This window comes from Haliaeetus albicilla, chromosome 10 (genome assembly GCF_947461875.1).
Source record: "Haliaeetus albicilla chromosome 10, bHalAlb1.1, whole genome shotgun sequence".
NCBI lineage: Eukaryota > Metazoa > Chordata > Aves > Accipitriformes > Accipitridae > Haliaeetus > Haliaeetus albicilla.
The window spans coordinates 42,817,788-42,845,755 of NC_091492.1; the positions used below are offsets into that span (position 1 = coordinate 42,817,788).

Below are 27,968 nucleotides of genomic sequence, written 5' to 3' on the forward strand. Positions count from 1 at the left end.
TAAAAGATTGAAATCATTTATTTGCATGTTCCGTTTTCACACGCCTCACTCAAGGGACAGAAATTTATAAGGTCTTATTCACCTGAACTCCTTTGTGTCTGTTGGCAATGGTAATAGCCTGAGCGTTTTCTTATCAACCTTCAACTTGTACTTCAGAATAAGGCATTTCAGGGGAGCAGAAAACTGCGAGGGCTGTTCCAGGGAAGCCTTGCTCTCAGAGCTGCCCGTTGTGTGGCCTGGAAGCCCACTTGAGTTGCGGAGAGGGCGTACGGAGCTGGTATGAAAATAAAATTCTCAGAATTATAAATAGTACAAAAGGAAACAAATGGCTGGTGCAGCCTGTCCAATGCATTGCGGTGCAGCCCACCGTCATACACACATCTCTATAAACTGAAAAGCAGTCAGGGTCAGCCTGGAGGGCAGTTCCTTCCCACGAACAGGCAGGCCTCCCGCAGGGCGTGCAATTCCGCATGAGCTGAAGTGCCAGGTACTGAACCACGACACCCAGTCCCCTGAGTGAAGGGGGTGCCGAGGGAACGGAGCACAACTGTCTCCTCCTAAGCAGAGGACTGGGGATGATCCAACACCTGGTCTTTCAGGAAGGAATCATGCCTTTATTCCGCTTTCTGTCAGCCATGACTCGTCGATTATGGTTAGCTCTTGTGCTTTTGTTTGCTTCCTTCTTCCTTCGTTCCTGCACTGTTTCCCGGTTCTGCCCATGGCCCTTCACACTCCCAACAACAGCAGAGCTGTCGTGCTTGTGCCTGTAGTACACAGAAAAAGGACATCACAACAATCACGCTGCACACTTGGGGGACAAAATACACCGAACCCGAGAGACAACCGGGCGTGAGGGGTTCAGCTGTCAGGCCTTGAGCCTCGGCTCACCCCAGCTCTGCAGGGCTTCTGCAATAGCTGAGTATCAGCATTACCCACACAACAACTACGTCCTTCTACACATTGAATGCATCAGCTAAAGCCAGCTATTAAACTGTTCTGAAATCCCTGTGGGAGCTGTTCAAGCTCTGGGAAGCTGTGCTTTCTAAGATCCTGTCTTGCACAAGGTTCTGCTGCTTATGACAAAGGGATGTGCCTACCCATTTGATGGGACAGAACAACCAGCAGTGAAGTAGAAGTTGGGTGAGGAAGTTAACACCACTGTGGTACTGACCCTGACATACAGGAATGTTAAAGAACAGGTATACCCTCAACAATTCCAGTCAGCAGCAAAACACCTGCTAACTGTGGAGCCACAGTTTCATCCCACACAGGGAGATGCTTACTTACCCTTTCCTTGCAAGGTAAGCTAGCCGCCTGGCTTCAGCTCTCTCCCGCAGTACAGCTGGGTCCTGCACAAAATGGTCCTACCATGGGAAGAAAGGAAAGAGGTCAGTAAACTCATCAGCATCATGCAAAAGGCTAGGGCAGGAGGTGATTCTGTTGGATAATGGAACAGAGTCAATTCATTGTTCATTATCTCTTCTGGCTGAGCCAGCAGGATTGGTGTCAGTGACTCTAAACACAAAACCTTGCAGAAAACCTGACTGAGACTTCTTCCCACATCCCACCTCTGCCAGCAACACCATCAACGTCACCATTTCCAGTATATCCATGACAACAGGGCGTTAGTGACCCTCAAAGTGTCCTGCTGGCATCATCTGTCTATGGAATCAAGGAGATTAAACCTCTCCATGGAGTAAGTGTCATTGCTTCAGTATGGTTAGCCTAGGAAGCAGTGGATAGCTGTACTCAGGGGACATTTCACAGTCCAGCAGACCGCAGAAGTAGCCACTCTGAAAAGCAGCTCAGTCTCCATGCTGCTGTTAAAAGATTCACTCTCTGAAAGAGGAAGTCTACTCCATATCACTCTGCAGGTGAAGCAGATAAGACATATGGTAAATCTTAATGCAACTGCAACCACAAACTAAATGTCACCTTTGTTCTTTCCTTGTCAGCTTCCTCCTCCTCTTCATCCTCTTCCTCTTCCTCCAGTCCTTCCTCCTGTCCTTTAGGTCTCAAGACCTGAGGAATTGTGAATGGCCTGAGAATTAAGATACAAACAGTCAGCAATGAAAACAGTACAGCCACAAACATTTCACTGAACAGCATATCCTTTTTTGTTTGCATCATATCTTTCAAAAAAGAGAACCTACAAATTTCATAGACTTGGTTCTTTTTCTGAAGAGAAAAAAAAAAAAAAAAAAGAGACCCAGTAGCTAACAACACATTTACTATGGGCAATTAATGAACACATGTTCCTCACTGGGGAATGTTCACTATGAAGTTGTTACTGAAAATAACAATACTTAAAAAAAAGGAGCAGGTCAGGAAAAACCTGAAACCTCACAAAGAATTTCTCCAAGGAAACAACTGCTTCCTCTGGGAGAAGGGAACCCAGGCATGGCCACAAGGCATTAGTAAGGAGTATACTTTGCTAGGCTTTAGCTCACCAGTCAGAGAGCATCTATTGTACAAAGACAAACCCTCAAACCTCAAGCTCAAACTCGGACAGAAACATTAATGTTCAGAAAGTGCTACGCTCTAAAACCTCTATGACTGGTCAGTAGTTATCTATAGAGCCCCAGTTTCATTGCTGTGCCCCAGTTTCATACAGGGGGAAATACTTGGAGAAATCCATCAAGCTTTATGAATCACCCTGAACAAGCAGAGCAGCAAAGGGCCTGGGGGGTGGAGGCAGAATTTACCACATGCCTATAGCTCTTCTTTAATATACGTGTATATATATATATACATGTGTGCTTAAATTCTATTGGAATTCAGATTTATGATTGCACTGTCAAATAAATAAATAAAAAAAAACAACAGAAAAGCCTTTGTTACTTCAAGCCTATAGATCTAGTTTTCAGCAGTAACATCCACTAATTGTTCCTACTGCCTCTCTAGGAGCAGTGAGACCTGAGCACCTGAAATAGGGGAAAAAGAACTGAGTGCCACACTCAGGATTTAAAAAAGATTTAAATTGAAATCCTAAAAAGGATTTAAATTGAAGCCTCACCACAGTTTAGGAGGGGAAAAAAAAAATCCAAAAGGGACAAGGAACCCCAAAGATACATTTTGGTTTGAGGTTAAAAATGGTGACATCTTCATAATACATCAGAATCTGAAAGGCCACTTTCAGAAATATTAAACCACCTTTTAAAACATGTTTTCTAGCTCTTATTTCTAAAACAAATATTCTACAACCCCCATCCCAAACCAACCCCTTGCTTCCTAAAAACTAATTGTCTCCAGCTGTCAGTCATTGTGGAAAGTGCTGTGCAGTCCATCCAGGACTGAATTCCAGGTGTCAGCACTCAGATGTCAGAGGAGATTGGCAAGGAGAAGAAGTCCAGCCATACGGTTTTCCAAATTTTGAAGTTTTCCTTTGCTAACCAGCCATTTTATGTGCTCAGTTCACTCAGTCCTGATTATTCAAGCTGGCCCATTTTCCCCTGCTGCAGGATAGTTTTTTTTATAAGCAGAAGCACTGCTGAGTACAAGTTTCAACACAACAGCAAATTGTCCCCTTAAATTTGTTGATTAGTTGAGGCAATGGCTGAGTCCTGCAGACACAGAAAGTGGAAGCCTGAGAACATCCTGGGTGCATGTCATGGCAACACTCCCTACCAACAGAAGACAGACCCAAATCTCCCTTCTTGCATGTTACAGAGAAAGCAGCAGCAGCAGAAAAAGGGGTGGTTTGAAGCACGCACATCCTCATTGAGAAACAGTGCCAAAACCCAGCGTTGAACAGGTTTGTGCGAGCCAGGCAACCCTAGGTGGCGATTCCCATCAATCTCCCATTCACTGAAGCCACAGCACCTACCTCCTACTGATTAGCTCATCATCTGAGTCAGCATCATTTGCCCCCACTTGGTTTCCATCATAAGTGTCATCGTACTCGTCCTCATAGTCCTCCTTGTAGAGTTGAGCTTCTCCTTGCTGCACAGGAATCTCCTCCACAATCACACTGTACTGGCTGTAGCGCTCCTTCTGCTCAGCAACTAGGCGTTTGTCATTCAGCAAACTCCTGGTCGTGTCCTTCTCCCTCCTGCGCTCCACAGCATGGAAACGGAAAGGCAGACACAGAAAGGCAGTGTAAAGATCTTCTCTATAAGTTACTTTTTTTCCTGTTAGTAAGTGGAAGCTGAAGCAACAGAAGTCTTATCTCAAACTCTACAAGCACTACTTAAGCCTACCTATTTCCCCTCTGGTTTATAACAGGGCTGTTTGTCTGACTACTAAAATCAGCCACTCCTGGCTTGGAACAAAGTCATTTTTAAACAGAAGCCCGGCAAGATTACACACCAGATAACAGGAATTGGAGACCGCCACCGTCATTTGAGATGGAAAGGAAGCTTTTACAGGAGGCCAAATGCAATTATACACAAGCTGAAATTTGGCCAAGATCCAAATAACACAAGAAGTCCCATCAATCTTGAATGGCAAGCTGTTAGAGCTAAGACTCCAGTCTATGAGATGGCTCTGCAAGGCCCAGAGTGCCCTCTAACACCATGCTGCAGTATCGTCTCACTGCAGTAGCACGCACAGCTGCAACTCACGGACCAGGGCTGCATTAGAGTAACTGCTGCATGGACATGTATGTTCCTACAGTAAAGAACCTCAGCTTACAAACATGAGATGCAAAACATGAATGTAGATGGGGAAAGCCAAAAAATTACCAGCACAGCAAGTAAGGATTAGACTAAGCACAACTAAGAACGAAAAGAACAAAATAGAGTAGGTTGGATCAGAATCACTACTCAAAGCACTACATGTACAATTTTTTCAAAAATTTAGGAGACAAGTAAATTATAGTAATTTTAAAGAAGGGAAGACCATGAAATAAAATTTTGACAAAGGTATTAAAAAGCAGCCACTGAGATGCTGTGTCTCAAGCTGCACAAGCATAAACTTTTTGAAGTCCCATTTTTCAGACCAGCCAAACATACCCTTACAGCAAAGCAGCAAGGGAGTCCCCTGTCAAGTATTTACAGGACAACTTGCAGCCCTCAAAGTCTAGGAGGAACATGCATCAGTGATCTATTTGGCATCTGCATATTAGCAGAGAAAGAACCTGTCCAAGGCATACTGTCAGTGGCTAAAGAATAGGTAGACTTATGTGACATACTAGCAAGCAGTGGGGAAGTGATCTAAGCAACCTGATTTTCATTAAGAATCTCAAACCAAAGTAACATTATAGATAGATGCGGTTCCCCTTTCTAACGTGACTCACTGTTACATGCCTGCATTTAGTTGCAAAATGCCCTACAAAGCAGGTGGTTAGTTCACACATACCTAGGCTGGGATAACATCTTCTGTTGGTATTCAGCAGGAGACTGAACTAAATATTTGATAATTGTTTCCTGTTGAGCTGGTCTGATGACTGCAGAAGAGCTGCAATGAAGTGTTCCAGGCACCAATTCCAGAAAAACAGTGGGATAACTCCTCTAGTCCCACAGTGTTCAGGACATGCTCTGACTTAAAGAGACAGATTCAGCTAGCAATTATGGCTGGATGGGCAGAGACAGGCGAGATCACTTTTCAGGATGAGCAGAGAATCACATATATGCTAGTATGTTCATTTCCTCATGCTTGTTTCTCTCCTCATCCTGGTGTGGCTTTCTCCTTCCCATTAACAGTCCCTGCCCCAAACTGCTTACGCTTACCTGCACAGCAGTTAGTGCAATGGGACCCAACCTAATCTGACTCTTGAAGCACTATTGCGACATCATGCTTCAGCAGCAACAACACTCTAAACACAAGCAGAATTTGGTGAGCAAAAGATTTTAAGGAGAAAAAAAAAAAAGATGAAAAAAAGGTATATTGATACAATTGAAATCCAAAGCAGATCTCAAACTAGGCTAGGAGAACCCTGTTACCAAGATGCAGGTTTCTTGCTTGTGGAATAAGGACTACTGAGGAAGCTGCACTTTTAGTGCTGAAAGGACACACTCTTCATATTTATGGAGTTCTGAACATTAAATCCTAGAGAGCAAGGTACTATAGCTTATCCTTTGATTTAGTTAGATATGGTCAACTTTGGCAATAGGGTGTACTTTGCTGATCCCAGCTAGTTACTTCCAGGTTTTAAAACCCACACAAAACATAAATGACATGTCTGGAGACCTGCAGAGAGAGCGTTCTCAGTGTAAGAAGAACTGTTTTGAAATGAAGACACAGCCTGAGGGAGGCCAAGAGACACTAGGAACAGCAGCAGTAAGAGGATAATCCCAAGAGGTCATGTAACAGCACAGCAGGAAGAGATGACAACTTTCTCAAGGAGTGATGTTACCATTGGAGAGAAGACACAGCCTCCCTGGCAGCAGCCAGAGGGCAATGCCGTGGGAGCAGGGTCCCACAACCCAGCTCAGGAATGACTCGCAACTCTCAAAGCTCTCTACAGGGGGATCTGCAGAGGGAGCTCCAAGCAGGGTTATTCCATACACTGGATGCACTGTGCTAAACTCAGACAGTGCTCTCTGGCCTTGCCCAGCTGCTGCAGCAGCTACCCACATGTGCAAGACTTTGGGGAGATGGGAGATATCCAAGCACGCCTGTGCACAAGGTTCCTGCTGACAAGGTGCCTGCCTGCACTCTGAGCAAGGCAACACGATGAGGAGAAAGGAGAGAGATTGTGTCTGTGAATTCTTAGCTATGGACACTTCAAAAGTCATTGCCTTGGCCAGAGAGAAATTATTTTCTTGCCTAGCCGAGCCAGTATAAACACTATAGCACTGCTGCTGAGAAGCTCTTTGACTGGACTTTGGGACAAAAGTGGTTTTCTCCTGAGGATTTGATGCAGCTTTGCAACAAAAACCTTAACCAGGAGCTCCCAGGGTCATGTAGATCAATCTCCAGCCAGACTTCTACTCATGTTCTGTGTAAATACATACCAACATAAAGATCAGACTTGGCTGGTTAGAGAAAGTGATTAAAAACAATCTGAAACAAACCAACCATATTATAGAGATACAGTTAACATCAGTGAAAACCAGCAGGACAATGTCCTAACCTAAATTTGCACAGAGTGTGGCAGAGTACTACGTGCCAAACCAGGCAGAAAGCAAAGGAAATGCCCTTCTGCAGGAAGCTTACAGCAGCAGGAACAACAGAAGTAGTCTAAGCCACTGAGTGTTATCAGATTTTTGAAGTAGATGGATATTGAAGCTTCACTTGGATCTAAACCAAATCATTATTAATTCTCAGTTCTGAGTCACAATCCCAGGCTCATAGAGATGGTTGCTTTTCAAGGTTTGTTGTTCAGTACAGGTTTAATATTAAGACCAAGAAGAAAGAGCCTGACATTACCAATGAGCTTGGCAGTGCAATCTCTGCAGCATACAGAGGAAAGCCAATTAGGAAAAACACTAACTGAAACCACCCCCCTAATAATATTTCATTTTACTTTCCTAGAGAAACAGAAGAAACGGATGGGAAACATTTTTGATAAGCCTTACCCCCTGCCAACAAATTCCCGCAGGAGGTTTGTACGAGAAACAAATTTGCAGGTTCACAGATATTTATTCCTCCTGACAGACAGGGTTAATTGAGGGTGCATGATACTCACCGCTTGCCTTTTTGTATCCGAGAAACATCCACTGAATCCCTACTGAAAACATCAAACTCATCATTCTGGAAAACATTATAGCGAGAAGTGACTAGAGGAGTAGGGTCTGGCTTCAGCTGCCTGTTAAAAAAAAAAAAAAAAAAAAAAAAAGAGAGAGAGAGAATAAAAACAAAGGTGAACTGAGGAAGACCAAGGCCTCTCTTTCCCAAGACCTTGGTTTATTCTTTGTCAGTCTCAAAGTCATCCACAGCATGCCAAGATCCTTTTCATGGTGCTGGCTGACTGGATCACAGATTGCAATTCCTTCATTTCACAGCCACACTATAGTACATGCATGACCACTACATGGCATTGGTCTAAGATAAAAGGCACAGTTTTCGAAGCTTATCTTTGTGGGGAAACTAAAGCGACTTACAGAAAGCAAAACCAAACTTCTGTTCGTTTAAGAATAATTAAAACTGTACAGCAGCATGGAATATTCAACAGACTGCCTGGTCTCAAAACAGTGACTCAGTAAAGCCAAACACTAAGTATGATGAATTACATGCTGGAAAAAATTCCAATAATTTGCTGCTGTTGATTTCGGGATATTTATCTCCCTATGGCTCCTTCTTAATTCTTTCTCAGGGTTCCAGGTTTCCATTTGTTCAACTTATAAGTCAAAAGACCATTATTTTTACATTCATTTTGTTGCTACTGTTAGCTCAGCTGGGCATCTGAAAATGCTGCTGTGCTCACTTCTAAAATCAGCAGTGATCAAAATTCAACATTTGCTATTGAATTGACAGTTTTGTTTCAAGATGCAAAAGGCAGGGGGAAAAAAAACCAACAACAAAAAAACCCCAACCAGCCCTATCTTCTGTAACTGCTGGCTTTGCAGAAAAAAACCCTAAACCCTTCCAAACGCCCACCCCACAACATTTGTGCCAAAGTCAGCAGATCTGACTGTGAAAGCATGAAGACTGTTGCAAAACTAAGTTTTTTTTTTTACATCATTTTTCTGATAAAGATGCGTTCCTTTTTTAATGCAACAACGAGACAGTCTGCCCATTCCTCCATGAAATATGAGCAAACAGCACATTCACATCCTGATACTCAGTCGAAAACTGCTGTTGCAGCACAAACACACGCTAGCAGCTGCAGACAAACTAAAACAACTCAATTCTACTGCCAGCTATAAACCCTACATCCCATGTACAACCCAGAGAAGCAAGCAAAAGCCTGGCAAGTTTGTCAAAGGGTAGAGAAAAATGGATCTGAATTGCCATTTCCAATCTCTCTCTGGTTTAACTCCAATTGCAAAACAGTAGCCTATCAAATACTGTATTTGACCCTGCAGGCTGAATTTCAGCTGAATTAGTTCCTTTGAAGATGCCCTTTCCTGCAGGACAGCTGGGATTTTAACATCTACAACCCTGTCCTCTGCAGCAATATAACTTTTGAAGGCAACATACTCTATTGCCCAGCCCTGGCTAAGCCAATGTCCCCATGAAAGACTTTTAATGGTTCTTATTTGAGCATTTATTGTACAAACGTTTTTGTCTCCCTGTCACAAAACACAACCCAGCATCTGCTCTACTGAAATGCTGAGCAGTGAACATTCCAGTCCTCTGTAGGGACATAACAAGGGCAGAAAGCCAGCGGCAGATGGCAATGAGAAGCTCTCACTGCAACTATCTACCCCAAGGAAACACACATGCAACTTCTTAGAGCTCAACAAGTGTCTAACCTTCAGTAAGAGTGATGTTAAATGATAACCCACATACAAAAACCCCAAAGGCATCAAAGCTGCGCCAGAAGTCCCACACCTTTGCATTGTTCGGTCCAGCTTATCCAAGTATGGTACCAGCTTATCTTCTAGAATGTTGTTGATCACTTGCTCCGCATTGTAACTGTACTCTTCCAGGCAGGCCAGGATGAAGCCCTCACCAAGGTCTGGCAGCAAGTCTTTCACTTGAGAGATCAGAGAGTCCAGCTCCACCCCTGACACTTTGGCAATGGGCGCAGCAGCTGCACCGGCACACTACATATACCAAACAGAATTGGTGGCATTACTGGAAAGAGACAGCAGCTGAGGGAAGGCAGGTAGATATGCACATTAAACAAAAGGGAAAGCAGCAGTCTGGGTTATCAGAATTTAAACACAAAGAAGTCAAAGACTGAAGTCAAATGAAGAGAAATCATCTAAGTTCTTTATACTACACAAGGTCTGTGACACAGACTTGGGCACACAACTACTTTTGTCTGTCCCTGAGTCAGCAAGGATACTCTGGAGAACCCCTTCCTCAAATAACATACGAACTGTGCGTTTAAAAATTATGCACGTGAACTACAGTGATGAAGCACAGTATTTGAATAAACCACAGCAACAGGAAACCCAAGCCAACGGGAGCTAGAAGCAATTTGCTCGAAGATAAAGCTGGGATTCAGGTGTAGCTTTGTTTCTCATTTCACAAGGCACATGGGGCTGCACTGAAGTCTAGCAAAGGTAAGAAATGAGACTAAATCTCGCCTAATCCCCAAAACCGAGCAAACTAATCCTCTCTTCACAGATGAAATAAGGACAGAAAGAGCAGAATCCAGTCGCACAGCTCTACTCACCTCATCCTCTGATGCATATGCAGCCCCGAGCTCTTCAATGTCCTCGGCAGTGCTCTCCACTATCGCTGATGCTCCATTAGATGCTGCTAGCGGTGTTGGATCTTTAACGACTTGTGCTTTTCTCCTGTCTACCCCTTCCCATGCACTTTCCACTGCTTGGAGGATATAGGCTGTCCTGGTCTCATCTCTAAAAGGAAGGCATTAAGGACCTTTCTAGATGCACGTACTTAGACCTCACCTTGGAGTAACTATGCAATTTTCAGCGAACTCCTAAGCCTGTGCCTACGTCAACATTTCCCTCCCTTTCAAGAGAAAACTTTCCATTGCTCATTGCCAGTCATGCAGCTTAACCAGAGGCAGCAACAGCGGAAATGCCATTGGTGTGAAGGAATCTAAGAGCAGCCAGGTCTGCAAAAACCCGAGGTGACAGCAAAGGATACAGCGTGGAGGATGCTTGCTGAAGCAGACTGACATCATCCTCAACAGGAAACAGCTCATCATAGTCACGGAGAAATCTGAAAATGCAGAAGCAAGTTTAATCAGTCGAACTCAATAAATTACCAGCAGACCTGTCACACACTACCATCCCTGCTATGCCACTTTGACTTCCTCACTACTCAGGTACGAACACATATAACCTCTCACCCAATACTGGATTCCAGCATGCATTGCCATGTCTGATTTTGCTCCCATTATACTGCAGCAACACTTCCCCCCAAGCCAGAGCCAGTTGCACCACTCCTCATGATGCTAAGACCTGTAACTCAGTGCCGCATTACAGAGAAAATAAGGTTTATGATTTGAACATGATCGTAATGACAGCATCATCAGGAGGACAAGATCAAATTCCCAGTCCTGCCGCTTACTCACTTTGCATCTTCAGCATTAGCACTTATTATCTTTCTGGCCTGGTCAACCCAGTTGGAAAGCACAGGTTAGTAATAATAGTCTAACTTGTCAAGGTAGCTAATAGCTAAATTGCTATCCTCCACTTTGAAAGCCTCGATTAAAGAGAGTAAAGAATAACATTCTCCAGCGTCATGCAACATCCTCCTCACCTTTACAATAAAGTCTGTACTGCAGTCTGAAATCCTCTCAGAGCAGTTCTCCCAACTAGTCAGAGTTATTTCTAAATCCCAAATGCATCGTAATGCCCCATTATAATGTCTCAGGCAATTCTGTTGTGAAGAATGGAAGACAACGGCAAGCTGACCCTCCCCCTTGGGCCTCTTTTCAGCCAGACTCACCTCCTTTCCTGAAGCACTGAAGTGAAGATCTGTAGGAATTCCTCAATAAAAGGCTGAATATTCTCAAGGCTGCAGAAAACAATGGCACAGAGTGAAAAACTCAGTGGTAAGCCTACCGCATTGCACAATCTCCGCATTCTGCCTCACTAGCCAAACTAGTCACACTTATACATAAAGGGAAAATCCTGTTTGAAAATAGATTTCAGAGCACTTTTTGGCTTTCACAGGAGCAAACAGTCAAAGGGAAACGAGTTTCTTTTATGGCTTCAGCAAACATTTCAGCCAGCTAGATCTAAAGCCGTACCACAGTTAGAATTACAAGACTTGAGACAGACTTTACAAATCACAGTTTGATGCCTCAGACTTGCAATAAGCAGAAAAGGGCGTGTAGTGTTTTGGTAATTGCACTCTTATTATGTGTCTTGGGATTATACCAGTAAACCTCCCAGAAAGTGCGTGCTCACCCTACGTAAGAACATATGCCAAGCAAACTCCTGTTGCAACCTTTCTGTTATAATGCCTAAACCTCCGATTGCTGCTGATACATCAAACCTCACAGCAAGCCAGAATGCTCTCTGCAGTACATAAGTCTTAAGAAAAAAGGTATTTCTCTAGAAGCCAGACACATCATTTTCACAGTAGCCTCAGCTCTTGTCAAACTGGCCATGAGTTTGAAGCTGTCCTTTACTACCTCTGAAGTATATATAGTCCTTAATACTGTAGAATCTGAACACGTTACACTCCTCAGTTCATTTATACTTTCAATATTCTGGTGGGTACTGAAAGGCAATACTGAGGTAAACAAGGGTAAGGCAAGGCTGCTATTGCTCCTTTAAGGATTGGATTTACAGCACAGATTGGGTGATAGAGTCCAGGTCACAGAGGAAGTCAAGGAAGCAAATCCAGGTCTCTCATAAGGAATTCCACCAACAGACCCTCCTCATCTTCTTGGACAACTCTACTGATATCAAACCAGGGAAAATATTCAAGCAGAATGAGAGCTGTAGAGACCAACAATCTACAAAACCTGTTAACAAGCACGGGCAAAGAGAGACTAGCCCAAGAGACCACTGGCCTTACAATCAAGATCCAGGTTCTTGGCTCTGTTCCCAATATGCAGCATGATTTTGGGTCATTTCACTTCACTTCTCTATTTTAAAATAGAGAATAGTTATACTTGCCTTAATTTTGAGATTACTCAGAGCTATCAGTTAAGTTTCCACAATAGGAGGCGGGGGAAGAACTAGGTAAAGGCATCAGTATCTAGATTTAAAATGACTGTTTTCAGTGATCTATAACACTGCATCACTTTTACTGTGGTGTCTCACTCAAGGTGTCTACACCATTAGAATTTGCAATTTAGCCACAAACTGAGGTTAGAAAGCTCATTGGACCACAGCATTAGCCCACTCCAGCGGGGTCAACACACAACTCACCACACCAATTCTGGATCATATAGCTTCATGTGGAACACTCCTGCTATGCAGGACAACAGACTTCTGATCTTAGCCAAAGTCTTTGGCTACAACCCCAACACAAATAGGAGTATCCGTTCATTTTCTCCAGTAAACCTGAAAATGAGGAAACAATCTCCCCCACAACAGCAATCAAATAACTGGCTAGTACCACAGAGCCCAAGTGCCAATACCTGCTTTCTAAGATGGGTTGCAGACAGACTTGGTTTATTAGGATGTGAAAAGCTTCTATCATCCTCTTTCTGGAATGTGAAATTCTCCTCCACAAATCAGCGAAAACACTTCAAAGAGAGTAAAAGACACTGTTGGTGTCAGCACAAGAAATCTGAATCTTTAACACACCTTTATTCCAGAGTTAACCCTCTAGAGGAGGCACTTCATTAAACAGAATTGTTCCTTTTCTGCAAGGACCAGATATTACAGCCATTTCATAGTCATTAAGGAAAATCCATGCTCTAAACAAAGTTGGTCTCAATCACCAATTGTCCCCACGGCTAGACACGTAATATCTCAACTGTACCAGCATAGTCTGTGCCTTAAAATGAGACCAATCTATACATAGAGAAACCATTCACGTTTTCACACTTTGTTACAATTTGAATGGATCTCCCATCAAATTTCTTCTTAGACAGCAGTGAAAGAAATCATTAGTCACCCCACTGCCCAGGAAAATTTTGGAATTAGAAAAGCCATCTCTTCAGAGTTCTTTGAAGCAGCATAAAAAAGATAGAAACACTCCGCAGAGGTGGGTAAAGCAGCATGAAGTGAATTTTTAACTAAGCCCTGGGAGAGTTTTATTGAAAAGAAAAGGCAAGCCTTTGCAGACATTTTCACCTGTTATCCTCATAATGCCTCTTCTTAATTGCAGATTCCAGCTCAGGAATTGCCAATTCATAAAACGAAGCTAATCTGTAGAAAGGGGCAACAAAACAGTAACTGTCAACTGAGGTTTCAAAAATCATTTGCTAAAAGACAAATCAAATTGTTAATTTCATTAAATTCTCCTCACTAGCAGTACTCATTAGCATTATCCCATTTTGTTATTTGTTCCCTGAAACACAAGCAAGCGAATATGCAATAGACAAAGAGCAGCTCTCTAACGAAACCATCAAGGTATCTTTGAAGATGTAGGCAAAGAAATGCATTTGAAAAGCATCATGCTACTGAACAGAAGAACAATCTGCCCAACTGAGGAACATCCCAAACACAAATTTGCAGTCTGCAATGAACTGATCGGCTCGAGTCTATCCCAAAACACCCCCTCCCACCCCTATATCCTTATGGCCCTATCCTGCTGTATGCTAAAAACTGGATATGAAACAGGATATGATTTCCAATAAAGTCTTACTAGTCTTGCTATTCAGCTCTGCTCTAGGCAGGTATTTAGATGAAAGTATCCAATATGCAGAAAGGCTAAGAGGATGTTTCAGTAGAATGGGGCAGGGAGGAAACAAAGAAAGTTAGTTTGGTCCAGTTTCACATTTTATGTGCCAGGCAGCCCACGCAGACCCTTTCCTTCAGGGACTGAGCACCAAAAGGTGCAGAGAAAGACCTTCACAGAATAACAGCCACTACTGCTTTCTGAGTAGCTAGGTGTTATGAATAGTGATTTACAGCACTTTGCACAAAAGCCAAGCTGAACTGATGAGCAGAGGCTCCATTAGGAACATTATGTCTATGTCTCATATTAAGAGCCAAACATGTTAAATGAGTATCCTTGAGGCAAATGTAGCAGAAGCTGGTTGATACTTTCAGTCAGGGAGAGAAATTAGCAAATGCCAGCAGATTGATTCACACTCACAGAGGTTCCAAAAAGATGATACGTAAATCAGTTTTCCCTCGCCACACTCTAAAGACTCACTCACTAGTCCATATTGATAAGTAATGAAAATGTTGCTGTTGTCCCACTTCACAGAGATCAAGACTATTTTAGCACATCTGACATCAACAGTAGAATTAAAAGCAAAAGGCTTTTCCCCTCTGAGTAACCAAGCACATAAGCAGTGCTGCTTGCCAATCCAAACAGCAACCAGCAGTCCACCAATCTGCTCGTCTTTCAATAACCAACTCGACAATGACATCCAAAGAGGACAGAAACCTACACACCCCAGAGCAGCATTACTCAACCTGTTGTCCATAAACCACTGGCAGCTCTAAGACTTCAGAAGTCTGCAACATGATTGGAAACAAAAGCAAAATACAAATGTGTGTTCATTCACACTAACAAGCAAACAAAACAGGGGAAATAAGGGCAATAAATTAACACTTGGTCCTAAATAAAGGCTGTTACAGAAGACTCTACAAGATGATCTGGGGGCTTAAAACACCTGGAGCAAGCTGGGTAAGTGCCACTCAAGGACTTGCAGCCTCTGTGGGAACACACTCTGCTGTCTGGTCCTTGAGACCATCCTGACTTATTGCCACCATGATCCAGAGTTGGACAGGGAATTAGCTGTCAGCCCAGCTGTGATAGTGCTGGCTTGTCATCCTCTCCCAGGCACTCAGCTTTTGCCAAACATCAGTAATATTCTCTAGCGTAAAACTTAGGCATAACATGGAACAAAAAATGTTTATTTTCAACCCTTATGGACTATCACACTGAAATACTTTCTACTTCCCTTGCTTTGGGTCCTATGGCAGGAAACTTTTTTTGTTTCTTTTTTTGTTTCACAACTCTTTTCTGCTCATCCCTCTCCACCCTCTCCAAAGCACACCAAGTACTGTTTAGCTGGGTTTTGAAATTGTCACGTTGCCTGGCTTTAGGATGACTCATAGATAATGATGAAGGTGAACATGTAACAAACTCTAGACGTCCCTACATTCATTTATGTATTATTCTGTATTCCTGTCAGTGTGAACCTAGCAGTCTCTAGTTGCATTAAATCTGTCTACTCTTTTAACAATGAAGGGACTGGGACAGGACACAGCAGCACATTCAGTATTTTTATTTTGCTATTTTGCCAAGACAAGCTCTGTCTGCAGTCCAAGAAGTACCTGTAACAAAACTCATGTTTTTGGAAGGTCTGGCAAGCCAGTGGGAAGACATCAAGAAACGCCCAGAGCGTCGTGCAAGTGTCACATAAGTACAGCACAATGTCCTTCAGCTCCTGAGAGAAAGAAAGAGCAGTTACTGAGAGAAAAGCCAGACCAGTTTTCCTAGGAACATAGTATAGCTCAGTAACAGGGACACACCATGCTCAGACCAAGCCTTTTTCCTGACTGCACAAAGACAGTCTGCTATCAATCATAAACACATTACTGGGTCTAGAGGCAGAGACAAGGTCTCTGCTAAAACTTCCATCCTTTAAAGATCTCTAATGCAATCCCAACTGCTCACTCTCATTAAAGATTCTGCGAGGTTATGAGAATCCTTCTCATACCCTGTTTTGGACAGTGGCTTTGTCCTCAATATATCCTCCACACACAGTATTCTGCCTCATCTATTACTGCATAGCAGTAATACAAGAATTAAAGGGATGATTTCAATGGTCCATTTCAGTGCAAGATGCATTTCCAGGGTAGCTGTAACAACTCCCACACACAAACTGTATGACTAAGACTGTATAGAAGGCCGTGCTCACTGATGTGGGGCCTGTCTTTGTACAGCACCCAGCACACAAAAAAACCCCCTCTTAATTAACTGAAGTTAAAGTACACTGTTGTTAAACAAACATTTCTGAAGAAAAATAAAATCAACTCTGATCACTGTCAGGGTTACATGGATACTTCTGTCAGATACTCTGTTACATTACATATAAGCTGGTTAAGCGAAAAAGATGGCACGTTTAAAAAGAACCTATGATACAATGGATATGGTTGAAATGCACACAAGCAAAGCAACCAACTCATGGCGGAAAGGCTTTATCATCAAGTCATATGACAAACAGTGAAACAATGACATGGAACCATGTGCTGTATCAGCCACCAGTATTTGGGAACAGAATGACCTTCTGTGGTCTTACTGCTCCACGACCGTTCAGTCTGCAGGACTACAAACAGCAAAATACAAGGAGCAACAGTTCTACCTGGAGGGGCATGTTCCCTGGAGTCACATTTACTTTTTCTTCCAATTTCTGAGGCTCAGCAGAGGCTCCTTCACACTGCAAACCACACTTATGCAAAATATTGCTGAACACCTAAATCAAGAACACACCAGTGTTAAAACAGACAGGGGAAAACAGTGGGACATGCTTTATCTTGTTAACAACCACTGCTATGATCATGTATGCAATAAGGGACTATTTCCCTACAGGACAGAGCTGTGTAAGATGAATGCTGCAACAGACTCTTGCAGACTACAGCAGGAAGGGCCACACCACACTTCTGAAACTCCCTGCAGCTTGCAATTAATTTAAGTGCAGCTGCATATGGTTGTGGTGCCGAGACAGGGATTGCAGCTAATCCAAATCCTTAGCTATGTGAGAAAAATCAGCCAGCAAGGCCAACACTGGGAAGCCACCCAGGATCCCTATTTGCAACAGAGTAGTGGGACAACTGGGAAGTTAACACCACCTCCTGCTTATGAGCTAGTCCCAAAGCCTTCCTGCCCTCTCCCCTGAGGTTAGGGGCTCTTGTTTATAAACAAAGAATGTGGGGGGAAGATGATAGGATTAGGTTCCGGATTACTAACAACCTTTGGAGTAGGACCAACTTAAAAGCAACTCCTCTACTTTTGCGCCTTGAGAGATCTGTGAAACCCTCCTCCCAGAGATATGTGAATGGGTGGCTAAAGGTACTGAAGTTACATACTTGGGGTTAGTATTACTATTCTACAGGGCATGTAAGCTCCTAAACCTGCACAGGTATCAACTCTTTTCAGTGACAGTTTTATGGATCAGTAACAACACATCTTTGAGCTGTACATCCATACACTTGAGATACACTGGTATCACCCTGCAGTGGTTACGAAAACACACAGTAAAGAAACCAGTGCTCTGCAGAGAAACTGCTCCGACATGGTACATCAGGAAATGCAAATGGAATCTCTCCTGTCCTCCCCAGTAATTCATTTGAAGGTTTAGTCTTGCATCCTAGGATATTTTTTAAACGTGATATCACCTCTGAGATTTACCTCTAACAGTTGCTTAAACACATGGGGAAAAAAAGAAGAATGTGGGCTTTCAAAAAGTCAAGTGACATTATAGGTGTCTTGGGGTAAACAGTATCTTGGGTTTGTTTATTTTTGTGCATAGGTGAGCTTTTTGAGGACATAAACATGACATTTTCAAGGTACAAAGACATCAAGGCACCTTGATTTCCCCCTCAGGTTAAATGTGAATCCTGCTTACTGAGTCTGGGGAATATAAAAGCTGCTTATAAAAATGAAAGCTTAGACATGGAGAGGTGCTAAATACCTTTTGTATGGCAACAATGCATCCCTTCCAACAGATTTTCATTTAATCCTGAGAACCTGCAGTGTTAATGCTAACCCATTCTACTATGTCAAGTCTTAGCTACCTCTCACAGTCTCTATTTTGTTGCTTTAAGTTTCAATGCTTCCCCCGCGGGGCGGGGGGGCAGCAGTACAAAGAATACTTTTTGAACTGCCTAACAAAAATTCCTGCAGACGCCAGAAGCTGAAGGAAGGTAACAGGAAACAATCATCTAGTAATAGGTTTTGAACCTTTATCTAAAACTATCTGACACACATTAGCATAAAGTATAGAAAGTAAACAATAGCAAATATATTCTGCCTGCCTATGACCACATTTGCTCCCTTCTACCCTCTAAGCTATGCCACATTTCCAGATGAAATCCAAGCCCTGGGCCAAGCAGGAAAGCAGTACCTGGAGGACAGTGGGCAGAGTTTCATCTAGATCACTGAAGTAACTTGGTTGCTGAGTGAAGATATTTTCTGAGAAGAGAGGGGGAAGGATACCGTTTCCCATTAGTTCAGACATTCATGCCAACAAGCAAATTTGCACCAGAAGATGGACTTGTATTATTACTGACACCCCACCCCCTCCAGATACAGCTAATAACCATTTAGGACATGGGCACAGGCTCACTTCTCAACTCATGCACAGGGCCTATTCCTATAAAGCTGGCCCATCAACTCTTCAGTGCAACAGGAGAACTGGCAATGAGAACATGCTCATCAGAGCAGAGCAAACAAGATGTTAGATGATTCACGCCCCAGAGGCTGAATCAATGAATAATGCAAATACTATCGCTAAACATTCTTAGTTCCTTTATTTGACAACTGGAGTTGACTTTTAATTACTGATAACAGTTCAGCATACACTGGAAAATGTTCTGCAGAATATTTCTTAAAGCTAATGAGGCTTTAGTAATACCTGCTATTATATTACTAGGACTTCATTATCTTTACAAAATACTCCACTGAGTAATGGCATACCATAAATCCTCACCAAGTAAGCAGAGAGGCTGCCTATTTTCCTGTGAATTACTGTTCAGATGACGAAAATTAACAGAGTTCTTCAGCAAGGACAGAGCACAGGTAAGAGTTATGAGACAGGTTTCAGACAAATTTATACCCTCCAAAGAACCTAACTTTATCAAGTTAGGAACTACACACCAGAACTGCTCATGCCATTTCTGTCACTACATAATGCAAATACTCAAGTGAGCAAATCATCGGTCACTTGCGTGCAGCATTATTGTGTTGCACTCCAGAGCATGTGTATAATTCAAATAAGGTTTCATACACTTAGGTCATCTTCAGAATATTTTAAGACCCAGATAATCTAAGCTCCACATCTGAAAGAAAACTATTTATCTTGTCAAGCCTCAGAGGTGGTAAGAAGGCATGACAGATTAATTTAAGAGTAGAAGTTACTGAAAAAGGATAAAGGGATTAAAAAATACAAAGGTTTATATTAAGCTTTTCTGGTCTGGAAATTTGGCTGCATCACATGATCTCTAACACTTCTCATGTTAGTCAACTTGGAACTGAGACAAAAATAACTACCAAAGAAAGGAAAAAGTTTCATTACATGAACTGCAGACAAAGTGGGTTAGAATTTAGGAAGAACTCACTTAATGCAAGGTTAGGTAATCCTCCATCTGTGCTTAGGTGGATGTTAAAGATCACAAGTGGTTCCCTTGTGAAGGGAGCACAGGATAAATACAGAAGCTAAACCAATATGCCCCATCTTCATTACGCAGGTTCTACCGTCCAAGGCTGAGACATTACTTAGTATGCACTTCCCACTAAGATTGTCTGTACAGATACAGAGAAATCGAGGGATAAGCACAGCTTGAGCAACGCTCTGAAGTGCTTTGTGGTTTGAAGGCACTATATAAAGCAATGTCCGCATTGGAATTTCAAGTTCTCCCACTTCACAGACCAGTGATTACCTCGTGTTGCACATTTCACTCGACTCCCAACTCTGGGAACAAAAGCACTCATATGAGCAGTTGGACTGTGCCCCATCTTCTAACTCTCCTCCCTCCCTGCTCAGGAACTGAGCTGTTTGCCCCTTCCCATCTCTACCAGCATTTTACAGAGCCCTCATGGTCCTCTTACAGTGGCTAAGGACGCACTTAATTGGCATGGGAAACAGCTGCTGAGGCATAACCGAGCCTTGGTTCATGCCTAAAAACCATGAGCCCAGCTCAGGACAGCTAAGCAGCAGGACACAATACTTTCCTTGACATAGATGAAGTTCACAAGAAAAAAAGAAAAAAAGTAATCTGATCTAGGAATTGATCTAGAAATTACAGATTCTAGTTGCTACTGAACATTTTCAGAGCAGTAACACTGGTATAAAACCCCACTCATCACTTGCCATTATACAACTAAGCAAAAGCCTAAATGCAAGAAGTTGTTCCTTGGCTTTAACTAACCAATCATCTTCTGGAGCAGGAGACCATTTCCTTTCCCAAAAAGCACACAGAGATCCAGAATCTTAGGGATGTCGAACAGGAAATTATTGTAAATAATTTCTCCAAAGACAGAGGGAGTGATAAAATGATCCTACAAAGAAAAAAAAAAGTAATTTAAAGGATAATCCATATGTTACTCTGTAAGAACTCCAGCATTATAATGACACCTGTAAAAACATCTCTCAAAGGTGTATTACAGATTTTGCTTCCTAGAAGGGAGCAACTCTGCTTGCGCCAGCTTCTGTAGAGCCCTCCATCCCCACATTCCCAGCTGCTTGTCACTGCCACTACACCATCCACCCCACTGGCCTCACACCCCTGCAGGGCCAGGCCACACCATGAAGTGAACCAATCAACCTAAAAGTTAAAAACAAAAAGCTACTTACAATTCATTCAGTTCCCAGACCTGGCTCACGACATGGCCAAATAAACTGCTGAGCTGACACAAGAATGGCTCAGCTCAGGAGTAGGAATGAGTAACCAGGCATAGAAACAGCTTAACTGGCACTAACACTGAAAAAATACATGTGAGATCACAGCCTGAGGTTATTGGTACCCAGGAAGAGTAGAATCAAGGCACCAAAGATGACTGCATCAGTGACAAGTAGGAAGAAAACCCATGAACTGCAGCTCTGTGTCAAAAATATGCGACTCTACCATTGAAGGAATTTCTAAAATTCCATCATCTCTGACACTGAGAAAGCAGCAAGCTAAAACGTGATTTCAGATTTTCAGAAGACAAATTTGCCCATGATAGCAAATGTTTTCAATCACAGTGAAAGTAAGTCCATTTTCCCTGCTAAAGCAGAGGGACAGGGCTTTATGCTGGCTAGGTTCAATTTCTAGAACTCCTGCTGACTGCCCGCATGACAACAGACTATTCATTCTCTTCAAATTACTCAACTATAAAATGGTTTCAAATGCTTGCCTGCCTCATTGGAGTGGTAAGATTTAATCAGATCCTGGAATGAAAGACACCATAGAGGTGTCAAGTACTTTTGCTGAAGTGGTGCCAGCTGCAGGCTCTAGCATTCCTTCTATCGGTTCCCAGCACCCGTCCTCCAACTCCCACTCCAAGACCTTTCCTCAAAATGTCCTGAATGTCACCACTGTGATGATAATCAAGATAATCAATACTTCACTAAACAACACATCATGAACCAACGAGGATATCAAGGGAGTAATTGCTAAAACACAAGGTGCTTCACTCATCCTGCCCAAAGGCCTTGTCAAAATTCCACAGCTCCGGATGGGAGCTGCACTCACACAATTAGGGCTCAGTATGTCTTTCAATTACAATGCCAAGAAAACAGTAATTTAGAGCAATTTCATTGTGTGCCCAAAACTTGCGGAAAGTTCAAGGAGAGACAAGTATTAGCGCAGATTACGAGACACTTCATGGCACAGAGGAAGCTAGTGATAGCCTGAAGAACCTCTGTTCATGCAGCCATATGAAAGCCAACTTGCTCTTTTTTCCTCTTACAGCAATGTATCATACCACCACACATGGCTAACCTGCTATTACTTAGTTGATCGCCTGGATCTCCTACCTAAGAAATCATTGCATAGTTCAGATAACCACTCAGAGCTGAAGTATCATCTCCATACAGAGAAGCAGACTGATAAAAATAGCCAGGGAGAGGAACACAGTTGGACGTGCGAGTAAGAAACCCAATTAATTTCTCCAATTGTCTTTTTTCCTAAGCTATACAGCCCGGAGCACCTGCAAGGCAAAGAAATATTTACCTTGGACTCCTTGTGAGTGGACATTCTGAGGAAAGTCAGGAAGACACTCTGATGAAGACATTTCTGCATGTCGTTCACCTCTGGAAGGCAATCCAACAAAGCATCAAACTTGCGAGGGGCATAGCGCAGGTAGGAATCCAGACATTTCTGAAGTGTCTCATCAAATATTACCTTGCACAAGGAAAGACAAGAAAATGGAAAGAAGGAAATGTCACACATTCATAGGTTGTGCTCATGGGCACCCTGGTTAAATTTAAAAGCAATCTAAAACATTCAAGAGTGCTAAAAGGATACACATATGCATCAAATACAAGCAAACTCTTAAAATCCACCATGAAAAATCTATAGGGAAATACTACTTTCTTTGCACTCTAAGGTGCAGTAATTAAAATTAAAATGCTTGACAAGTGACATAATGAGCACATACAAGTCTTTATAAAAACAATTTAAAGTTCATGGCTTTTACGAGCACCTAGATTGTTCATGCTTTTTCTTCAGTGTCCACAAAACAATTATTACCTGGCACCAAAATTTGTCATGAGGCAAAGCCAGAAGCCAGTTCAGGTCATCTGCAATGAATTTTGCTCGCTCCAAGAATTCTTCCACTAAAGCAGGGTCTCTGACAACAGGTGGCGGTCTGTATAGCACAAAAGACCGATCTGCTTTTATTTCTGGGTGCTGCAGAAAGCCAAAACACTGTATTAAAACTACAGACCAAGTGACAGGAATGCCCAGTTACCATTTGCACTGTTCACCGAATTTTAGGAAATGACACAAAATTACACTTTAATACAATTTGACATTCAGTTCCCTGGTAACTTCCCATTTTCTAATCTTTCAAGGCAGCAGATCAGTGGGCTTGTATCCTTACTTATCAGCAGTATTTTCAGACCTTCATAGTTTGGTAGATGTTGCTCCTTGCATTCTACTAACGAAAGGCTTGCAAAGCAATCCTCCCACAGCTTCAAAATAAACAGCAACAGCTTAATGTCATGGCTTTGAAACGCGGCCTGGACTCTCTCTTTGTCCTCTAAACTGCTTCTCGCACAACATTCCATGAAGTCAAACCAACATGACCATGAAATACAGAGAAGAAACATTTTGCTACCCTTCCCAAGGGTTACTGTACAGGCTTTGCCCAAATACTCCCACCCTAGAGTGAGAATCATGTTGAGTAGCGAGCAGCAGCTTCAAGCTCTGCCTCAACCCACACGTATGCCCAGGGTAAACCTCCTCACGAACAAGCAACATTAATGGCAGGTCCCACTTTGTGCCCAGAGGGCTCTCTCCATGCCGCCTTATTTCTGTGAGAAAAGGGTTACTGTAGATTTAATTTTCTGATTTCACTAAGCTGAAGCCACAGGGCGGGAGGTCACAGTATGCAAGTGGATGGACTTATCCCAGTGCTATAGCTCAAGCTAAACTTCATGCAGAGCTTGCAAAAGCTCCCAAAGCATTCTCTCTATTGCAGCAAAGTTTACATTACTAATCAGGCTGTTCCTTCAAAGAATAAGCAGTTTGAGGAGAATACAGTTTACTACAGATGTTGAACACAGTAAGTTTTGTTTTGCGGTTGGTTTTTTTTTTTTATGGTGGGTAAATGAAGTCTCAACTATCTGCATGCAGTAAAAATTTCTTTAACAGGCAAGCTAACCAAATTTCATCATATCCTAGACAAAGGTGTAGTTTTGCCCAGGCCTCAACATAAGACAATTATTTATTACAGGTCTTGTTTGGCTTTCAGGAAAAACAGAGCTCACCAGTGCCGGTAAAGTTCTCAGCTTCCCTGTCTTGGGATCTCTTTCTGTCAGCTGGAGTTTATCCAGAGGCAATGCTGGCATAGTGATGACTTGTTCCTGTCTTCAGCAAACACAAAACAAAAGCAGCACAGGATGTGTTTTACAAGGTCAATCAACCAAAAGCATAACAAAAGAGGCTACAGCCTTACTGTTACACACATACATGCAAGTGGCTGGAAATATATTTATGCAAAGCAATTTACACACCACGCAAATGCCAAACCTCAAGGGAACACCCAAGAGTCACCTGCGCATGCCTCAGAAGAAACCTGTAATGTGGTGCTATACTTTCATCTCTGTTCCTTATTGTTGTGGCTTGGCCCAACTAAGCACCATGCAGCTGCTCGCTCACTCCCCCCACCCAGTGGGATGGGGGAGAGAATTGGAAAAGAAGTAAAACTCATGGGTTGAGATAAAGACAGTTGAATAGGACAGAAAGGGAAGAAAATAATGATAATGATGATAATAATAATAATGATGATGATAATGATACAATTAGAATATACAAAACAAGTGATGCACAATGCAATTGCTCACCACTTGCTGACTAATACCCAGTTAGTCCCCAAGCAGCGATCTGCCCCTCCTGGCCAGCTTTCCCCCCAGTCTATATACTGGGCATGACATCACATGGTATGGAATACCCCTTTGGCCAGTTTGGGTCACCTGCCCTCCCAACTTCTTGTGCCCCTCCAGCCTTCTTGCTGGCTGGGCATGAGAAGCTGAAAAATCCTTGACTTTAGTCTAAACATTGCTCAGCAACAACTAAAACATCAGTGTGTTATCAACATTATTCTCATCCTAAATCCAAAGCAGAGCACTGTACCAGCTACCAGGAAGAAAATCAACTCTATCCCAGCCAAAACCAGGACACTTACTGAGAGGCCACAGATATCTTCCAGGACAACAAAAAGCATTTTGGTACATTGTTTAATATGGAAGCTTGATATTTAAATCTCATTCCCAAAGAGTCGGGCTGAAGTCTCTGATTTTGCAGTCTCTTTTAATGCTTGCAGTCTGCTTCCTGACAGTATAAACTGGAGAGGCAATCAAAGCACGTCCTGCCAACATACTATTAAAAGAATATTTTTGGTGCTTACGTGGCAGAATCACTTAGTACTCATCCAGGTAAGGTACACAGGGTGAGCCTACAAAACACAGCCTTCCTTTCCCCTGCCAATTCCCATGTGCTCACAAAAACACATTTTAATCTTCAACAGCATTTTTAGGCTCAGAAATATTTCAATTAACTTCCTGAAATTAAATGTAAGTCAAACAGAGTAATTCAGAAGAAAGTATGTTGTTATGTGCATTGTTAAAAAAGTTCATAAATTAACAAAAAATGAAAACTGCAGGTTAACAGAGCTTTTCATTTCTTGGGGGATTTATGGTATTATGATTTCTGCAAAATGGTACTAAAAAATTATGTTCCTGTTAAGGTCTAAGATCACAAGTCTCCTTATATGCATATTTAATTGCATTCACATTGCCTGGGCAGAATAACTATTAAAACAAGAGAAGTGTCTCTACAGCTGAATAATACTGATTCAGGACCAATATCACAGTTTAGACAGCAAGTGAAAGAGTAACATTTTTAGTTCCAGAGAATTTGAAACCTATGGATTTAGGCAAAAATTGTCATCTAACATCTTAAATAAAAAAAATAAAATACAGTAGAACAATGCCAATATGCACAGCTTAGAAAACTTAAAATAATTATGCCTAAGGGACTACCACGATTAGAATATTGACAAAAGCATTTTCAGTTTTTTATGATAATTTCTTTGGGGGGGGACAGGACAGGACACACCAACTTTTCAGCAGAATAAGCCAAGCTGGTTTTCATAATATAATTAATTTGGCTGTTAAAATTTCTAGAGTCATTCTGAAAACTGCACATAGAAGTGTGTGTTTGCAACAAGGAAAAAAATGTCAGGTGTCTCTTTTTAAGCCTGCCAAGCATCAAAATCTCCAGTCCAAGTCAAAAACATCTTGGAAGAGACAGGCCCCCTGGTCAAAAGCTTATTCATCAGAAGAAGAGGATAAACCTGAGTATGGAATATCCTCAACACAGAGAATCATTCCTGATCACTATCATGCTTCCCCGCCCTCCCCCCCCCCCCAAGAGCTTTCGTCTAAACCACAAGGACAGGATTAATTTGTCATACCCTGTGATTTCAGGCACGCAGTGTAAGAGCCAAACAGCCCTGACAAAGAATACAATGAGCCAAACTTTTGCCAGGGAAACTCATTTTCACAGCGTCAGAAATGTTCTCTGCCCTGCACTCCCTACTATCCACCGAGGCGCACAGACAAGGGGACATCCATGTTCTGAGGCCGAGGCACCCACCACAGCGATGCTGGCAGAACAGGGCTGCCATGCTGCACCTTCGCTAACAGCAGCGGTGTATGTTGGGTGCACTGCTAAAGTGTCAGCCGAAGCCCCTGCAGCCCTCTCTTCCCCTTTCCCTACTTTGACATCACCACTCCTAATTTTCACCCTGCTCCCGCAGCTCAAGGGCCTCTAGTGAGCCAGCGGCAGGCACCCACCCCTACCTCCCACCCCTTCCCAAGCCAGGCACCCAACTGACCTCTGCCCACACCTCCCTGCGCACCCTCCTCCCCCGTGTGCCACCAGTGCCACCCCCGCCAGGCCCAGCCGACCTCCTGCAGCCCCGCACACCCCCTCCAGCCCCCGCCCCGAGCCCCCTTACCCCATCCCCTACCCCAGCACCCGCTGCCACCGGCCCCAGGCCCTGAGACCCCCTCCAGACTCTGCCACCTCGTCCCGGCTCTGACAGCCCTACAACGTGCCCCGGCCACTCTCTCTCCAGCCATCGCCACTTAAGCCAAGCCCTGTCGCTCCGGACACCCCTTTGAGTCACCGCCGCCGCCCTGCCCCCGCCTTACCAGGCCCTGCCCGGGCCCCGTCACCCTGCCCAGCCGCAGCCACGTACTTCTGGGCTCTGCCGCTGCCGCCCTACCCCAGCCACCCCCACACAGCCCCCGCCACGGTGGCCGAGTCCCCGTTACCGAGCAGCCACGTCCCGCCGCCGGCACCGCGCTTCCGCAGCCAAACGGCTCTTCCGGGGCTGAGCGGAAGTGCCATGGTGGGCGGGGCCTGGGGGACCCCGCCCCCTCCGCCCCGCTCCGCGGGGTCCTGCTGCCCGCCCGCCCGCCCGCCCCGCTGCCCCTGCGAGGCGGGCTCCCCCTCGGCCGGAGGCGGCCGCAAGGAGCGTTTAAACCGACACGGTTGTGCTGCGGGAACCAAAGAGGCGGTTTTAAGCCCCAAATCCCACTCCTGCCGCCCGCGGTACCTTCCAGCGGCCGTCGTTACAGCTAACAGTCCTTAACGCCGTCCCGTGCGGGGCGGAAAGCCTCCGTCTGCGAGGCAGCTGTCCTTCCCCTGAAAGAAAACCAGTAGTCCAATACATCACCGTTTTTATAAGGGAGACTGTAGTGACGTCATTCCACGGACCCCTCCGGTGCGGCAGACGACGGGAGGGAGCCCGGGAAGGGGCCCCCGTGGGGGCCGAATCCCCCCAGTCCCTCACCGCCCCCCCCAGCTTTGGCATCAGGACAAGCGTGATTCCTGTCAATTAATCCAAGCGCAATTGATATCAAGAGCAGATGATGACACAGCACAGGGAAACCCCCGGCGCTCCCCAGCCTGTGGGAGCAC

At 43.7% G+C, this 27,968-nt stretch overlaps 1 protein-coding gene across 4 annotated transcripts; it reads right to left on the reverse strand.

Moving 5' to 3' along the window:
• ASCC2 (activating signal cointegrator 1 complex subunit 2) lies at positions 1-27,707 on the reverse strand. Of its 4 annotated transcripts, none has more exons than XM_069795397.1 (19): positions 27,604-27,707; positions 24,248-24,347; positions 23,007-23,165; positions 22,488-22,658; positions 20,703-20,832; positions 18,680-18,747; positions 16,919-17,029; positions 15,888-16,000; positions 13,728-13,802; positions 13,067-13,174; positions 11,419-11,487; positions 10,612-10,686; positions 10,172-10,358; positions 9,379-9,593; positions 7,571-7,690; positions 3,827-4,051; positions 1,936-2,041; positions 1,288-1,364; positions 1-764 (listed from the first exon to the last, which is right to left on the reverse strand). In XM_069795397.1, the coding sequence occupies exons 2-19, from the start codon at positions 24,326-24,328 to the stop codon at positions 596-598; spliced, it is 2,259 nt and encodes a 752-aa protein (XP_069651498.1). In that variant the 5' UTR covers positions 24,329-24,347; positions 27,604-27,707; the 3' UTR covers positions 1-595. The 4 variants fall into 4 exon arrangements, with proteins under 4 accessions (XP_069651498.1, XP_069651495.1, XP_069651496.1 ...); XM_069795394.1 differs by having other exon boundaries at positions 24,248-24,343; positions 27,604-27,688; XM_069795395.1 differs by lacking the exon at positions 27,604-27,707 and adding an exon at positions 27,320-27,387.
• Between the last annotated feature and the right edge of the window lie 261 nt (positions 27,708-27,968).